Source organism: Ranitomeya imitator, chromosome 9, assembly GCF_032444005.1.
Source record: "Ranitomeya imitator isolate aRanImi1 chromosome 9, aRanImi1.pri, whole genome shotgun sequence".
NCBI lineage: Eukaryota > Metazoa > Chordata > Amphibia > Anura > Dendrobatidae > Ranitomeya > Ranitomeya imitator.
The window spans coordinates 98,164,101-98,182,758 of record NC_091290.1 but is presented as its reverse complement, the minus strand read 5'-3'; the positions used below and the strand labels follow the sequence as shown (position 1 = coordinate 98,182,758).

The following is an 18,658-nucleotide window of genomic DNA, read 5'->3' as shown; positions in this document are numbered from 1 at the left end:
TTACTGCTCCTGGTTACACATATACAGTGGGGCAAAAAAGTATTTAGTCAGTCTGCAATAGTGCAAGTTCCACCACTTAAAAAGATGAGAAGCGTCTGTAATTTACATCATAGGTAGACCTCAACTATGGGAGACAAACTGAGAAAAAAAAATCCAGAAAATCACATTGTCTGTTTTTTTAACATTTTATTTGCATATTATGGTGGAAAATAAGTATTTGGTCAGAAACAAACAATCAAGGTTTCTGGCTCTCACAGACCTGTAACTTCTTCTTTAAGAGTCTCCTCTTTCCTCCACTCATTACCTGTAGTAATGGCACCTGTTTAAACTTGTTATCAGTATAAAAAGACACCTGTGCACACCCTCAAACAGTCTGACTCCAAACTCCACTATGGTGAAGACCAAAGAGCTGTCAAAGGACACCAGAAACAAAATTGTAGCCCTGCACCAGGCTGGGAAGACTGAATCTGCAATAGCCAACCAGCTTGGAGTGAAGAAATCAACAGTGGGAGCAATAATTAGAAAATGGAAGACATACAAGACCACTGATAATCTCCCTCGATCTGGGGCTCCACGCAAAATCCCACCCCGTGGGGTCAGAATGATCACAAGAACGGTGAGCAAAAATCCCAGAACCACGCGGGGGGACCTAGTGAATGAACTGCAGAGAGCTGGGACCAATGTAACAAGGCCTACCATAAGTAGCACACTACGTCTCCGTGGACTTAGATCCTGCAGTGCCAGACGTGTCCCACTGCTTAAGCTAGTACATGTCCGGGCCCGTCTGAAGTTTGCTAGAGAGCATTTGGATGATCCAGAGGAGTTTTGGGAGAATGTCCTATGGTCTGATGAAACCAAACTGGAACTATTTGGTAGAAACACAACTTGTCGTGTTTGGAGGAAAAAGAATACTGAGTTGCATCCATCAAACACCATACCTACTGTAAAGCATGGTGGTGGAAACATCATGCTTTGGGGCTGTTTCTCTGCAAAGGGGCCAGGACGACTGATCTGGGTACATGAAAGAATGAATGGGGCCATGTATCGTGAGATTTTGAGTGCAAACCTCCTTCCATCAGCAAGGGCATTGAAGATGAAACGTGGCTGGGTCTTTCAACATGACAATGATCCAAAGCACACCGCCAGGGCAACGAAGGAGTGGCTTCGTAAGAAGCATGTCAAGGTCCTGGAGTGGCCTAGCCAGTCTCCAGATCTCAACCCTATAGAAAACCTTTGGAGGGAGTTGAAAGTCCGTGTTGCCAAGCGAAAAGCCAAAAACATCACTGCTCTAGAGGAGATCTGCATGGAGGAATGGGCCAACATACCAACAACAGTGTGTGGCAACCTTGTGAAGACTTACAGAAAACGTTTGACCTCTGTCATTGCCAACAAAGGATATATTACAAAGTATTGAGATGAAATTTTGTCTCTGACCAAATACTTATTTTCCACCATAATATGCAAATAAAATGTTAAAAAAACAGACAATGTGATTTTCTGGATTTTTTTTTCTCAGTTTGTCTCCCATAGTTGAGGTCTACCTATGATGTAAATTACAGACGCCTCTCATTTTTTTAAGTGGTGGAACTTGCACTATTGCTGACTGACTAAATACTTTTTTGCCCCACTGTATTTGTAATACTTATGCACTTAATGTATGCTTAGGCAGCTAGGGTTGTACCAGGCAGTATATAAGGATACATGTATTCTTCTGCGGTGTTCTTTACCAGTGTTATTCTTACATTACATGATATTATTATTCAGCCTCTCACCTTATGTTAGCGTGCTTGTGCACTATTGCACCATTATATATTTGTCTTAATAAAGCTTTGTTGATGTTAACTCTGGATATCTTCATTTCGGCTATTTTATATTTTATTTTATTTATTTTTTTCAAGAGCTGGGAATGATTAGTTTAAAAATGTCTATTTATATTCCTCCTTCTGCCTACTACCGTTTCAGTACATAGAACGCAAAATGATCTGCTATTTTTTTCTATAATGCCATACATCTACAGTATCTTGAAAGGGTTATCTACTGCTACTACCAATTCCTTTACTTAACCTTGGTTTTTTATTTTTTGGGTTCTCCATCAGGAGGGTAGTGACAGAAGATAGAATTAGAGATAGCCTGTTAGCCCTGCAGGCATTTAGGGTAAATTAGCCTAACTGACCACAAGATGGCACATGTAACTGTCTTTTAGGAAAGGGCAAGGTTAATAAGCAGAAATAGGGGTTAATAAGGATGCACAACAGTAATAGTGGTGAAATTGAGTCTGCATAATGCTCCAATATGGCGTTCCTTATGTAAATTAAGATGGCTGCCACTATTTCTAATGGCAGGAAACAGCACAAATAGCACAGGACCTCGCCTCTCCCAGCCTCCTCATCACTTATCTCAGTAATAATGGTCAATTAGAAATCCATGACACCCCAGAACAACAGATTGGAAGACGGTTGCTGTGGTTATGTGGATGCTGGTAATGGCGATCACAGGGCCCCCAGAGATGTGCCCCACACAGCATTCTAACGGATTGCGATGGATTGCTAAAAACGCAAGTGTGAAAGTAGCCTTAGAAACATCGGCCTTTCTATTATATATCTATGGATATATCTATCTATAGATTTTTTATAGATAGATATATCTATAGATACATAGATGTATCTATCCATATATCTGGCTACTTTCACACATCAGGTTTTTGCCGTCAGGCACAATCCGTCAAGTTTTGAAAAAAAAACAGATCAATTTTTTCTGTCGGATCCATTTTTTTCTCATAGAGTTGTATTAGCGCCGGATTGCGCCTGATGGCCACACGTTTCATCCGTTTTTTGCCAGATCCGTCAAAAAAGCTGTTTCTGCCGGACGGAAAACACATACAGAAAAACGGTTTTTCTGTCCGGCGAAAAAACGCACAGCGACGGATCCAGCTAAAAACGGATGAAACGTGTGGCCATCAGGCGCAATCTGGCGCTAATACAACTCTATGAGAAAAAACGGATCCAGCAGAAAAAAAACGGATCTTTTTTTTTCAAAACTTTTGTATCAATATCGGAACTCCGATACAGCGAATACCGGCCGATACCCGATATTTGCCGTATCGGAATGCTCAACACTATCTGACACACATCCATTCGATACTTACCTTTGCTTCCTGATTAATCCACCTCTCCCTTCACTACTCCACTGCCTCAGCGCTCAGCCAATCCCTTCACTGGTTTCCAATTACCCAGAGAATCTGATTTAAATTACTAAGAATAACTTACAAGGTCATCCATAATCTATCTTAATTTGAACATATATCTGCAAACTGATCACCTGATAACTTCTCACATGTAATCTCCTATCTTCACAAGACCTCCTTCTTTTCTCTGCCCTCGTGTGTTCCTCAACCTACGCCTCCAAGATTTTTCTTGAACATCCCCTATCCTAGGGATGCACAACTCCAGTCTTCAGGCGCCACGAACAGTGCATATTTTCAGAATTTCCTTAGCATTGCACAAGGTGTTGGAATCATCTACTGTGCAGGTGATTAAATTGTCACCTGTGCAATACTAAGGAAATCCTGAAAACATGCACTGTTGGTGGCCCTTGATGACTGGAGTTGTGCACCCCTGCTCTAACCTCTGGAATTTAGTGCCTCGACATGTTCAATTGTGTCTCACACAACTGAACCTTCAGACGCAACCTGAAAACGCATCTCTTCAAAAAAGCCTGTAACCTGCAATAACCCCTCTGCCACATCAATATCACTGGAGCTGCTTGCCTACTTCTCCAACACCCTGTAGATTATAAGCCCATGAGGGCAGAGTCCTCTCCCTCTGTAAACCAGTCTCATGTAATAAAACCAAAACAAAAAGCAATATCCCTCAGGTGTCTTACTTGTTTTCAACCTGGACAAGATACGACCGTCCAGGCTGAAAACCACTGATGAATGAACTGTTGCAAGCGTAGGATCAGTGAGCAGCGGTGACCTCATCCAGGTTACCTCCTGTCACTGACGATGCATCAGTGAGAGGTGAATGCTCTTTCTGAACTGCGGTGAACTCACCTCTCACCGGAGGGAGGTCACCACACTTCAGCCCATTGGTGAATGCATCTTCAGTGATTGGAGGTAACCTCGATGATGTCACCATTTGTCACTGATGCTGCACTTGCAGCAGCTCATCCCTTAGTAGTTCACAGCCTGGACGGTCGCATCTTGGTACCCAGCCACTAGCTGTCTGTTTTACCTGGCTAGTAATCAAAAATACATGGGAAGCCACGCAGTTTTTAAAAAAAATTATTCATTCAGAGTGCTGGTGTCGGCTGATTAATACTCCCAACAACTAACGCCTGCTCTTGCTGTTAATAGCAGTAGCAGGCATAGGCTGATGGGAGCAGTAGTCCCATAAGCCCACACCAGTGACCAGAAGTATAGTTTATACTTTCCATCACAGCTTTGGGCTCACACTGTCATGAATGTCTGATCAGCGGCAATGATTTTACCACAGATCAGAAGCAGAGTTTGTCGTGCTGTCATGCATATTGACAGAACGACAAACACCCGGTGTTTGGGTGGCTGAACTCAAACAGTAACAAGGACTTTCTGGTAAAGTCCATTTTTGGTGCTCGTGCCTGAACAAGAGGTATTCAGTACGGACGCCAAACCTTACTTTTAGGGCTCACCCATCTCTAAACAAGAGTCCATGCCATTATATAAAAAGTTACAGTTCATTTATTTTACATTTAAAAGTAGAGAAGTAAAAACATGAACCAAAAGTGAGGGAGGCAAGAGGGCACACTTGATGTTTCAGTGAAAAAATCCCAGAAAAATACGGCCGAGGATACTGCTAAGGTACAAAAATATAAATAGGGGCATTATAATAGCAGTACATCACAAACATGCATATCCCACCATAAGGCAAGAGCATTGTTGTGAATTCTGCTCTTGGGTTCCCTCCAGTGGCTGTAGGTGGGAATGCAGTTGTCTCTAAGTCACAGACCTGGCCAGGTGTATCGGATTATTACAATTCTGACTGGGATATTTAAGTGGGCAGTATCCTTTAGCCCTTGCCAGTAGTCAATGTTCCTTGTGAAGTGTTGGATCACTTTCTGGCTTCTCCTGCTCGCTGCCTATTTCAGCAAAGATAAGTGTTTGGTTTTTGTGTCTGTGGCACACTGCCAGTGTGCTTGTTTCAGTTTTATTCCTGCTCTGATTGTAGGATTCACTGGAGTTGCAGATTTACGCTCCTATATCTTTTAGTAAAGATGTAGGAAGTTTATGTATATTCTGCTGTGGATGTTTTGAAGGGTTTTTATACTGACCGCACAGAACGCTGTCCTATCCTGTCCTATCTAGCTAGAGTGGCCTCCTGTGCTAATCCTGTTTTTCTGCCTGTGTATGTTTTTTCCTCTCCGACTCACCGCCAATATTTGTGGGGGGCTGTCTATCCTTTCGGGATTTTCTCTGAGGCAAGATAGTATTCCTATTTCCATCTTTAGGGGTATTTAGTTCTCCGGCTGTGACGAGGTGTCTAGGTGTGTTAGGTACACTCCACGGCTACTTCTAGTTGTTAAGTTCAGGATTGCGGTCAGTACAGTGGCCACTTTCTCCAGTGAAAGTTCTCATGCAGCTCCTAGGTCACCGGATCATAACAGGCATTTTGAATATAACAGAACCTACTGTAATGTATTATGTACTGTATCTTCATACAGTATCTAGCTAAGTAATTTAGCAAGGCCCCCTGAGAAAGCAGCACACACGAAACGCGCTTTGGGGAGTTGTATAGGCATGCTGCCTGGACTAAAGCAATGGCTACTTACCTTTTCCAATTTAAAACTTGCAAATGGAGTCTTTCTTATACATTGGTCTAATATGCTATACAGTGGGGAAAGTAAGTTTTTGAGACACAGCTGAATTTTCAAGTTTTCCCACCTACAAAGAATGGAGAGGTCTGCAATTTTTATCATAGGCACACTTCAACTGTGAGAGACAGAATCTTAAAAAAAACTGAACATCACATTTTATAATATTGTCAAGAAAAACAGAACTTAATATTTGGTACAGAAACTTTGTTTGCAATTACAGAAGTCAGACATTTCCTTTAGTTCTTGACCAAGTTTGCACACACTGCAGCAGGTATTTTGGCCCACTTCTCTATACATACAGTATCTTCTCTAGTTCTTTCAGGTTTCAGGGCTGACAATGGGCAACTCTAAGTTTCAGTTCCCCCCAAAGATTATCTGTTTGGTTCAGGTCTGGAAACAGGCTCGGCCATTACAGGACTTTGAAAAGCTTCTTACAGAGCTACTACTTAGTTGCCCTGGCTTTAATGATAAACTTACCTGGAGCAGCCAGTGCAAGGCCGCGGCTGCCAAGGCAAACAGGATCATGGGGTGCATGAAAAAAGGTCTGGATACACATGATGAGAGCATGAGAGCCTCTGAACAAATCCCTGGTTAGACCGCACGTGAACTACTGTGTACAGTTTTGGGCACCGGTGTCAGGAAGGATATAATGAGACTAGTGCAAGTACAAAGGAGGGCAACAAAATTAATAAAGGGGATGGGGGAACTACAATACCCAGAGAGATTAGCAAAATTATGATTATTTAGTCTAGAAAAAAGACGACTGAGGGGCGATCTATAACCATGTATAAGGGGACAATACAAATATCTCTCCGAGAATCTGTTTATACCAAGGAAGGTGACGGGCACAAGGGGGCATTCTTTGCGTCTGGAAGAGAGAAGGTTTTTCCACCAACATAGAAGAGGATTCTTTACTGTTAGGACAGTGAGAATCTGGAATTCCTTGCCTGAGGAGGTGGTGATGGTGAACTCAGTCGAGGGGTTCAAGAGAGGCCTGGATGTCTTCCTGGAGCATAACAATATTGTATCTTTCAGTTATTAGGTTCTGTAGAAGGACGTAGATCTGGGGATTTATTATGATGGAATATAGGCTGAACTGGATGGACAAATGTCTTTTCTCGGCCTTACTAACTATGTTACTATGTATTTATAGTACATAAACACGGCACTCAGTCAATAGGTGAGAAGTTGGTGCTCAAGTAGGGTATCTGTTGTGAATTCTGTGGCTGAATTCACTCCTGTGGTCACAAGTGGTATTGCTGCCTCTGGGCTTCCTCCCTCAGGTGTTTTGGTGAGCTCGTTGGCTGCCTTGCTATTTAACTCCACCTGAGTCTGTCTTCCTTGCTCCTTGTCAATGTTCCAGTGTTGGATCTGAGCTACTGCATCTTTCCTGCGGCCTGCTGCTCTGCTAGATAAGTGTTACTTTGTTTTTGTTTCCGTTTTTTCTGTCCAGCTGTGCTATTCTCTTTTGCTGGAAGCTCTGAGACGCAAAGGGTGCACCGCCGTGCCGTTAGTTCGGCACGGTGGGTCTTTTTGCCCCCCTTTGCGTGGTTCTGCTTTAGGGTTTTTTGTAGACTGCATAGTTCTCTTTGCTATCCTCGCTCTGTCTAGAATATCGGGCCTCACTTTGCTGAATCTATTTCATTCCTACGTTTTGTCTTTTCATCTTGCTAACAGTCATTATATGTGGGGGGCTGCCTATTCCTTTGGGGTATTTCTCTGAGGCAAGTCAGGCTTGTATTTCTATCTTCAGGCTAGTCAGCTCCTCAGGCAGTGCCGAGTTGCATAGGTAGTGTTAGGCGCAATCCACTGCTGCTTTTAGTTGTGTGAGGATAGGTTCAGGTATTGCAGTCTGCAGAGATTCCACGTCTCAGAGCTTGTTCTATTGTTTTTGGGTTATTGCCATATCACTGTATGTGCGCTGATTACTGCACACTGTGTTGCCTGATAGCACAGCATAACAGTACAAGGAGCCCAAACCAATGATTCTCAATAGAGGGAAAAAGGAAGTCCTGACATCATCTTTTTTTCCTCAGCTCTGTCTTCAGTTTTTTTTTTTTTTCCCCTAGACATTAGAGTGCTTCAGGACACAGCTGTGGACATGGATATTCAGGCTCTGTGCTCCTCAATGGATAATCTCGTTATAAATGTACAAAAGATTCAAGATACAATTGATCAGAAATCTATGCTAGAACCAAGAATTCCTATTCCTGATTTGTTTTTTGGTGACAGAACTAAGTTCCTGAGCTTCAAAAATAATTGTAAGCTATTTCTGGCCTTGAAACCTCATTCTTCTGGTAATCCTATTCAACAGGTTTTGATTATTATTTCTTTTTTGCGCGGCGACCCACAGGACTGGGCGTTTTCTCTTGCGCCAGGAGACCCTGCATTGAGTAATGTTGATGCGTTTTTCCAGGCGCTTGGATTGCTTTACGATGAGCCTAATTCAGTGGATCAGGCTGAGAAAAATTTGCTGGCTTTATGCCAGGGTCAGGATGATGTAGAAGTATATTGTCAGAAATTTAGGAAGTGGTCAGTACTCACTCTGTGGAATGAATCTGCACTGGCGGCTTGGTTCAGAAATGGTCTCTCTGAAGCTCTTAAGGATGTCATGGTGGGATTTCCTATGCCTGCTGGTTTGAATGAGTCTATGTCCTTGGCCATTCAGATCGGTCGTCGCTTGCGCGAGCGTAAATCTGTGCACCATCTGGCGGTATTGTCTGAGAGTAAACCTGAGCCTATGCAGTGCGACAGGACTATGACTAAAGTTGAACGGCAAGAACACAGACGTCTGAACAGGCTGTGTTTCTACTGTGGTGATTCCACTCATGCTATTTCTAATTGTCCTAAGCGCACTAGGCGGTTCAATAGCTCTGCCGTCATTGGTACTGTACAGTCCAAATTCCTTCTGTCCATTACCTTGATATGCTCTTTGTCATCGTATTCTGTCATGGCGTTTGTGGATTCAGGCGCTGCCCTGAATCTGATGGATTTGGATTATGCTAAACGTTGTGGATTTTTCTTGGAGCCTTTGCGGTGTCCTATTCCGTTGAGAGGAATTGATGCTACACCTTTGGCCAAGAATAAGCCTCAGTACTGGGCCCAGCTGACCATGTGCATGGCTCCTGCACATCAGGAAGTTATTCGCTTTCTGGTACTGCATAATCTGCATGATGTGGTCGTGTTGGGGTTGCCATGGCTACAAACCCATAATCCAGTATTAGATTGGAACTCTATGTCGGTAACCAGCTGGGGTTGTCAGGGAGTACATGGTGATGTTCCATTTTTGTCTATTTCGTCATCCATTCCTTCTGACATCCCAGAGTTCTTGTCTGACTTTCAGGATGTATTTGAAGAGCCCAAGTCTGATGCCCTACCTCCGCATAGGGATTGTGATTGTGCTATCAATTTGATTCCTGGTAGTAAATTCCCTAAGGGTCGTTTATTTAATTTGTCCGTGCCTGAACACACCGCTATGCGCAGTTATGTGAAAGAATCCCTGGAGAAGGGACATATTCGCCCATCGTCATCACCATTGGGAGCAGGGTTCTTTTTTCTAGCCAAAAAGGATGGTTCGCTAAGACCGTGTATTGATTACCGCCTTCTTAATAAGATCACTGTTAAGTTTCAGTATCCCTTGCCATTGATATCTGACTTGTTTGCTCGGATTAAGGGGGCTAGTTGGTTTACTAAGATTGATCTTCGTGGTGCGTATAATCTGGTGAGAATCAGGCAGGGAGATGAATGGAAAACGGCATTTAATACGCCCGAGGGTCATTTTGAGTATCTGGTGATGCCGTTCGGACTTGCCAATGCTCCATCTGTTTTTCAGTCTTTTATGCATGACATTTTCCGTGAGTATCTGGATAAATTCCTGATTGTTTACTTGGATGACATTTTGATCTTCTCTGATGATTGGGAGTCTCATGTGAAGCAAGTCAGAATGGTTTTCCAGGTACTGCGTGCTAATTCCTTGTTCGTGAAGGGATCAAAGTGTCTCTTCGGTGTGCAGAAAGTTTCATTTTTGGGGTTCATCTTTTCCCCTTCTACTATCGAGATGGATCCGGTTAAGGTCCAGGCCATCCAGGATTGGACTCAGCCGACATCTCTGAAAAGTCTGCAGAAATTCCTGGGCTTTGCTAATTTTTATCGTCGCTTCATCTGTAATTTTTCTAGCATTGCCAGACCATTGACCGATTTGACCAAGAAGGGTGCTGATTTGGTTAATTGGTCTTCTGCTGCCGTGGAAGCTTTTCAGGAGTTGAAGCGTCGTTTTTGCTGTGCCCCTGTGTTGTGTCAACCAGATGTTTCTCTTCCGTTCCAGGTCGAGGTTGATGCTTCTGAGATTGGAGCAGGGGCGGTTTTGTCACAGAGAGGTTCTGGTTGCTCAGTGTTGAAACCATGTGCTTTCTTTTCCAGGAAATTTTCTGCTGCTGAGCGTAATTATGATGTGGGCAACCGAGAGTTGCTGGCCATGAAGTGGGCATTCGAGGAGTGGCGTCATTGGCTTGAGGGAGCTAAGCATCGCGTGGTGGTATTGACTGATCATAAGAATCTTACTTATCTCGAGTCTGCCAAGCGCTTGAATCCTAGACAGGCCCGTTGGTCGTTATTTTTTGCTCGTTTTGATTTTGTGATTTCGTACCTTCCGGGCTCTAAAAATGTGAAGGCGGATGCTCTGTCTAGGAGTTTTGTGCCCGACTCTCCGGGGTTATCTGAGCCGGCGAGTATCCTCAAGGAAGGAGTCATTGTGTCTGCCATCTCTCTTGATTTGCGGAGAGTGTTGCAGAAATTTCAGGCTAATAAACCTGATCGTTGTCCGGCCGAGAAACTGTTCGTCCCTGATAGGTGGACTAGTAAAGTTATCTCTGAACTTCATTGTTCGGTGCTGGCTGGTCATCCAGGAATCTTTGGTACCAGAGAGTTAGTGGCTAGATCCTTCTGGTGGCCATCTCTGTCACGGGATGTGCGTGCTTTTGTGCAGTCCTGTGGGATTTGTGCTAGGGCTAAGCCCTGCTGTTCTCGTGCCAGTGAGTTGCTTTTGCCCTTGCCGGTCCCGAAGAGGCCTTGGACACATATTTCGATGGATTTCATTTCTGACCTTCCCGTTTCTCAAAAGATGTCGGTCATTTGGGTGGTCTGTGATCGCTTTTCTAAAATGGTCCATCTGGTGCCCTTGGTTAAATTGCCTTCCTCCTCTGATTTGGTGCCTTTGTTCTTCCAGCATGTGGTTCGTTTGCATGGCATTCCTGAAAATATTGTTTCTGACAGAGGTTCCCAGTTTGTCTCGAGGTTCTGGCGAGCCTTTTGTGGTAGGATGGGCATTGACCTATCTTTTTCCTCGGCCTTCCATCCTCAGACTAATGGCCAGACCGAACGAACCAATCAGACCTTGGAAACATATCTGAGATGTTTTGTTTCTGCAGACCAGGATGATTGGGTGTCATTTTTGCCGTTGGCTGAGTTCGCCCTTAATAATCGGGCCAGCTCGGCTACCTTGGTCTCTCCATTTTTCTGCAATTCTGGGTTCCATCCTCGTTTCTCTTCAGGACAGGTTGAGTCTTCGGACTGTCCTGGTGTGGATTCTGTGGTGGACAGGTTGCAGCAGATCTGGACTCAGGTAGTGGACAATTTGACCTTGTCCCAGGAGAAGGCTCAGCTTTTCGCTAATCGTAGACGCCGTGTGGGTCCCCGACTTCGTGTTGGGGATCTGGTTTGGTTATCTTCTCGTCATATTCCTATGAAGGTTTCCTCTCCTAAATTTAAACCTCGTTTTATTGGTCCGTATAGGATTTCTGAGATTCTCAATCCGGTGTCTTTTCGTCTGACCCTCCCAGACTCCTTTTCCATACATAATGTATTCCATAGGTCGTTGTTGAGAAGATACGTGGCACCTATGGTTCCATCTGTGGAGCCTCCTGCCCCTGTTTTGGTGGAGGGGGAATTGGAGTATATTGTGGAGAAAATTTTGGATTCTCGTGTCTCTAGACGGAAACTCCAGTATCTGGTCAAATGGAAGGGTTATGCTCAGGAAGATAATTCCTGGGTTTTTGCCTCTGATGTCCATGCCCCAGATCTTGTTCGTGCCTTTCATGTGGCTCATCCTGGTCGGCCTGGGGGTTCTGGTGAGGGTTCAGTGACCCCTCCTCAAGGGGGGGGTACTGTTGTGAATTCTGTGGCTAAATTCACTCCTGTGGTCACAAGTGGTATTGCTGCCTCTGGGCTTCCTCCCTCAGGTGTTTTGGTGAGCTCGTTGGCTGCCTTGCTATTTAACTCCACCTGAGTCTGTCTTCCTTGCTCCTTGTCAATGTTCCAGTGTTGGATCTGAGCTACTGCATCTTTCCTGTGGCCTGCTGCTCTGCTAGATAAGTGTTACTTTGTTTTTGTTTCCGTTTTTTCTGTCCAGCTGTGCTATTCTCTTTTGCTGGAAGCTCTGAGACGCAAAGGGTGCACCGCCGTGCCGTTAGTTCGGCACGGTGGGTCTTTTTGCCCCCCTTTGCGTGGTTCTGCTTTAGGGTTTTTTGTAGACTGCATAGTTCTCTTTGCTATCCTCGCTCTGTCTAGAATATCGGGCCTCACTTTGCTGAATCTATTTCATTCCTACGTTTTGTCTTTTCATCTTGCTAACAGTCATTATATGTGGGGGGCTGCCTATTCCTTTGGGGTATTTCTCTGAGGCAAGTCAGGCTTGTATTTCTATCTTCAGGCTAGTCAGCTCCTCAGGCAGTGCCGAGTTGCATAGGTAGTGTTAGGCGCAATCCACTGCTGCTTTTAGTTGTGTGAGGATAGGTTCAGGTATTGCAGTCTGCAGAGATTCCACGTCTCAGAGCTTGTTCTATTGTTTTTGGGTTATTGCCATATCACTGTATGTGCGCTGATTACTGCACACTGTGTTGACTGATAGCACAGCATAACAGGTATCCAACCCACGAATCAATATATAACAAAGACTTGGCACTCAAATAAGTTATGAAGTGGTAATTTGTTTATTTTTTATTGTACGTCCAGACACAGATTCAACAGATGCTGTTAAACGTTTTTGGTCCCAATGGACCTTCCTCAGAACAATTCCATTTTATCTGGTGTTGCCGAGTAAAACAAAGTAGGAGGCGAAAAAACACCTTACTGGAGTAATGCTGTGGGGCGGTACAATATGCTGGTGCGAGGGCTCCTAGGCAAACTTAGTTTGCTATGGAAGGCTGTGGCCCAAACTTGGTCAGAAGAGAAGCAGCGAGAGCGGCGGTACTCCGCCAGAGAGACACTGCATCTCGTTCTGTGCCAGCAGTTCTTCTGGCCGAGCAATCATTACCTTAATATATAGGGAACACGTGATCGCTCAGTTGTAAGAGCTGTTTGCACCAGAACGAGATGCATCAAGGGCGCACAGGGAAGGTAAGAAGGATGTGTATGCTGGAAGCCGGCAGCTGTAACTGTGTGCGCTATAAGAGAAATTAATATTCACTGCCAGCGCAGTGAATATTCATTTCTCTTTATCAGCAGGCACAGACTTTAGCCGCAGCCGCCGTCTCCTGCCTCTGTGACCCTCTGTTCCGCCGCTCCCCCTCCCCCACCATCTTTCTGGGATAATGACATATGTATAAGCCAAGGGGGGCATTTTCAGCACAAAAAAATGTGCTGAAAAACTCGGCTTAACATGAGTATATACAGTAATTGAAAGGTGGTTTATTCTACTTGTTTCGAAGTACAAAATTACTTCTTCCTCAGGATTGACCACATGTATTGTTACATGTGGGTAATCCTGAGGAAGAAGTAATTTTGTACTTCGAAACAGGTCGAATAAACCGCAATGTTTCACTTATTTCACCGGATTATATGTCTCAAGTTCATCTAACAGCGCAGAAACCATCCACAAATGTCCATTTATTTGATCTCTAATGGTCATTGACTGACCCGTGTATCTGCTGCAGCAGATGCCCCAATTCCATGCTTTTTCTCTGGATACATCAGGTTAGTCTAATAAAGTAATGCCTTATTGTTTATGTATGATAAGACCCTATTTGCGCTGATTTCTCCTACAATCCCTTGATTGTTTTAGGTCTCTGTCATTCTGGACGACCTAGCGACGACCCATCTTCAATGCTATTACTGAAGAAAGGAAGAAATGAGGTTGCTGCCAAAAATCTTGCTATACATGAACATGACCCCATGCATCCTTACTTCAATACAATGTAGTCTTCCTGTCCCCTTTGCAAAAAAGCAGCCCAAAGTATTATGTTTCCACCACTATGCTTCACAATTGGGATAGTGTTCTTTGAGTTGTACTCATCCTTCTTCTTCTTCCAAACACTGCGAGTGGAGTTCATACTAAAAAGTTTTATTTTGGTATCATCTGACCACATGACCTTCGCCTATGCCTCCTCTGGATCATCCGGATGATCATCGGCGAACTTCAAATGGGCCTGGACATGGGCATGAGCAGGGGAACCTTGCGTGCCCTGCAGGATTTTAATCAATGACGACGTAGTGTATTACTAATGGTAATGTTTGAGACTGTGGTCCCAGCTCTCTTCAAGTCATTGACCAGGTCCTACTAGGCAGTTCTGGGCTCATTCAGACCTTTCTCAGAATCATCCTTACACCGCAATGTGAGATCTTGCATGGAGCCTCCAACCAAGGATAATTGACAGTCATCTTGCGTTTCTCCCATTCTCTAATAATTGTGGCAACAGTTGTTGCCTTCTCACCAAGCTGCTTGCTTATTGTTCTGTAGCCCATCCCAGTCTTGTGCAGGTCTACTATTTTGCCTTTGGTGTCCTTAGACAGCTCTTTGGTCTTAGCCATGGTGGAGAGGTTGGTGTGTGATTGATTCAGTCTTTGAACAGGTGTCTTTTATAGAAGTAACAAGTTCAAACAGGTGCAATTAATACAGGTAATGAGTGCAGAGTAGGATGGCTCATTAAAGTAAAACTAACAGGTCATCTGTCGTAGCCAGAAATCTTGCTGGGTGGTAGGTAATGAAATACTTATTTCATGCAATCAAGTCCACAGTCCAGAAATATTGCAATCGCACAGCCGTTATACGTTAGACCCTTTATGCTTCAGGGGTATAAGCACACCGTATAAGCCTTTAGTCTCAATAGAAAAAAAGTTATCGCTATGTAAGCTCCACCTGGGTGCTGCTCCACAGAGAAAAACAGTTTGCATAAATGTATCCAAAACAAGAAAAAGTAACAGCGCACTCACCGGTGTTGAGCAAAAAGCGATTTATTCACATGAAGTCATGCAATGCAGGGAGGGTAGTGAAACACATGCGGATGACAGCTGTTTCGTGCTACAAGCACTTCAACAGATCCAGTGACGGATGGGGGTAATTTAAATCGCATGCTGTTGCGTAATGAAGCGAAGTGGATTATAAAGGCGAACGCGTCTGGACCAATAGGGTTCAACGAGAAAATAGACATGTCTGTTTTTTTGTAAAAAAAAAAGGTCTTGTGTAAATGTAATTATGATTCATTTCTCCTATAGTGATATTGTTTGCTATATGTTATTGTTTTTAATTGCCTTTTAAATTGTCTCACCTGTTATTTTCCGGATAGTGGACATTTGTCCATTATGACGTGGGAGGAAGAGGGATGGGCTCTGAGGCCTTGCAGCTAAAAGGCCCCCCCTCCCCCCATCCGTCACTGGATCTGTTGAAGTGCTTGTAGCACGAAACAGCTGTCATCCGCATGTGTTTCACTACCCTCCCTGCATTGCATGACTTCATGTGAATAAATCGCTTTTTGCTCAACACCGGTAAGTGCGCTGTTACTTTTTCTTGTTTTGGATACATTTATTTCATGCAATACAATGTAATTTTATTATGTAAAAATCATACAATGTGATTTTCTGGTTTTTATATTTAGATTCTGTCTCTCACAGTTGAAGTACCATATTTTTGGGGCTATAAAATGCACCAGACCATAAGACACACCCCAAATTTTCTGAAGGAAAATGGGGGAAAAAAACTTAAGGCATCAAATGGGGGTCTGTCTTTCAGTCCATAATTCAGCTTACCTGGAGTAATCGGCAGCGGAGTCACATGGGGGTGTTTGGTGGTCCAGCGATGATATGACCCAGAGTGGTGCTCAGGTTCATCAGTGCTCAGTGGTGTAGGGGGCTACGGCGACATTGCTGTGATGTGGTGGTCTCCTGGAAATTCCATCCTAGTCTGGTGCTGCAGGGAGATGATCTCGCTCCCATGCCAGCCTGGTGTGGCTGGTGTTGCATATTTCGTGGTGCGCGGTGGTGCAGGGGCTATGGCGACATTTTGTGAAAGTCCGAAGCCCCTGCACTTTTATTGCCTAGATGCGGTGGCCTCCAGGAAAATGGCCTCCAGAGGCGGTGCATGCACAGATTGAGATCTCGACAACAAGATCTCATCCTGAGATCTTGCGAAACGAGATCTCGGAGCCGAGATCTCAGTCTGCACATGCACCGCCACAGGCGGACATTTTCACACAAGCCAGATTGATTCCCCAAGCACAGATTGAGATCTCGGCAAAGAGTCCTGTGATCTCTGGAAATGGGATCTTGGAGCCGAGATCTCAATCTGCACATGCGCCGCCTCTGGCTGCCATTTTCCCAGAGGCCACAGCATCGAGGCAGTAGAAGTTCGGGGGCACCGGGCTTTCACAAAATGTCGCCGGAGGCCTCAGCACTAGTGTGCACCACTGAGCACCACCGAACCTACCGCACCAGCTGCACCAGGCTGAGATGGGAGTGAGATCATCGCCCTGCAGCGTCAGACCACTGGAAGAATCGCCCAACTCCTGCTGCCACCACGCTAACTGTAAGTACATTTCGACTATAAGAAGCACCCCCGTTTTCCCCACAAATCTTTGGGGAAAAAAGTGCATCTTATAGTTCGAAAATACGGTATATCTACGATAAAAATTACAGACCATTCCTTGTAGTTGGGAAAACTTGCAAAATCAGCAGTGTATCAAATATTTATTTTCCCCATGGTATATGCATGTCTTTACCTCTTTGAAATAGACAGTTAACTTCCTAAATTGCATACATAGATATTGTATGAAGATACCCTTTAATACATTGGGCTCTATACACAAAATGCCCTTGCCTTATGGTGGGACATGCATGTTTGTGATATACTGCTATTATAATAGATAGTCCATCCTTTTTTTGTATGTATTTTTATTATTGCACCTTAGCAGTATCCTCAGCCATATTTTTCTGGGATTTTTTCACTGAAACAGCAAGTGTGGCCACTTGCCTTTTTTGCTTTAGGTTTTTCCTTCTCTACATTTGAATATAAAATAAATAAAATGTTACATTTTGGAATTTATTATGATGGAATATAGGCTGAACTGGATGGACAAATGTCTTTTTTCAGCCTTACTAACTATTATTATTATTATTTATTTATATAGCACCATTGATTCCATGGTGCTGTACATGAGAAGGGGTTACATACAAGTTACAAATATCACATACAGTAAACAAACTAACAATGACGGACTGATACAGATACCCTGCCCTTGCGGGCTTACATTCTACAGGATTATGGGGAAGGAGACAGTAGGTTGAGGGTTGCAGGAGCTCCGGTGTTGGTGAGGCGGTAGCTCCGGTGTTGGTGAGGCGGTAGCTTCGATAGTGATGAGGCAGCAGCGGTGTCAGTGCAGGCTGTAGGCTTTCCTGAAGAGATGAGTTTTCAGGTTCTAACTATGTTACTATGTTACATTTTATATAGTAGCATGGACTCTTGTTCAACTCTTTTGCATACTTAATTGAGTCGCTACAAACAGATAGGTACTAAAGATCATTGATCAATGTTAAATTGGAATATTTTAGAAATCGTATCTGGTTAAGTTCACATTTGTTCCCCTGCTCTATCAATTGTATGATGAAATTATTTGAGATAACTTCTTGTTATATTTGTATTATCTGTAGAGTGGCCTGAAGCTGAAGTTATAGGAATAAAATGTAAAGGGACGTACGGTAGTTAAAGCTATGATGTATGTGTTTTTATAGAGTATTAAATAAAAATGTACAAAAAGACTGCACTCTGTATAAAAAATAATGCAGGCCATGGCTATATGAACACACCCTTTTATTTATTATATTTCATTCTAAATCTTTAGGTTAGAGATGAAAAGATAAAAGTGAAACCTTCGGAAGAAAAAATTCCAGACAATCAGCTGAATTACTCTTGCCGTTTAGATCTGCGAAAATTGCAAGCAAGTACAAAGGCATCTGGAATTCAAAAAAGAAGCATGTCAGCTTTAACTTTGACAACATTTATAATGTGCAGTATTTATCTAGTTTGGTAACATTATTATTCATTGATGTTATTTGGTTTCTTTGTTTTAATGAATCTTAATATAAAATTAAGCAGCTCTACCTATAATCATGATTAAAAGCTTTCCACTGGAAACGTACTCCTGACTAATGTATTGTGAGCAAGCAAGGCCGTATTTGTCCCTCATGCTGCCCTAGGCACTTTTTATGGTTGCGTCCCTTACTGACGTCACACTTTATTTTACTATTTAAGGCAGATCTACTCTGTAAAGCACTTTTAAATGTAAACATTAAAAGAATGAACGTCTGCACTTGCTGCTCACAGGTTCAGTCTTTTGAGCGTTTATTAACACCTTCAGCTTTTCAAAGTCATCAAGAGATTAAAATAGGTGACCTAACCATTGCTTCAGTAAGGAGAGGCCTAGTGATATAGAGACATGTTGCCTGCTCATTCACCCCTCCTCTTTATTGAAGGTGTTCAAAGGGAAGCCAAGAGCAGATAGCAGGCGTCAGAGCGAGCCTGCAGCCACATTGTGTGCAGCCACAC

The 18,658-nt window shown here is 43.6% G+C and overlaps 1 protein-coding gene across 2 annotated transcripts in view; it reads left to right on the top strand.

The window, feature by feature from the left end:
- Positions 1 to 18,251, top strand: part of LOC138649626 (dipeptidase 2-like) — a 438,600-nt gene extending 420,349 nt beyond the window's left edge. For both annotated transcript variants that reach the window (XM_069740170.1, XM_069740169.1), the window contains exon 11: positions 17,955 to 18,251. In XM_069740170.1, the coding sequence (XP_069596271.1) occupies positions 17,955 to 18,143 (189 nt within the window). In that variant the 3' untranslated portion in view covers positions 18,144 to 18,251. The remainder of the gene's footprint in view (positions 1 to 17,954) is intronic.
- The last annotated feature ends 407 nt before the right edge of the window (positions 18,252 to 18,658 follow it).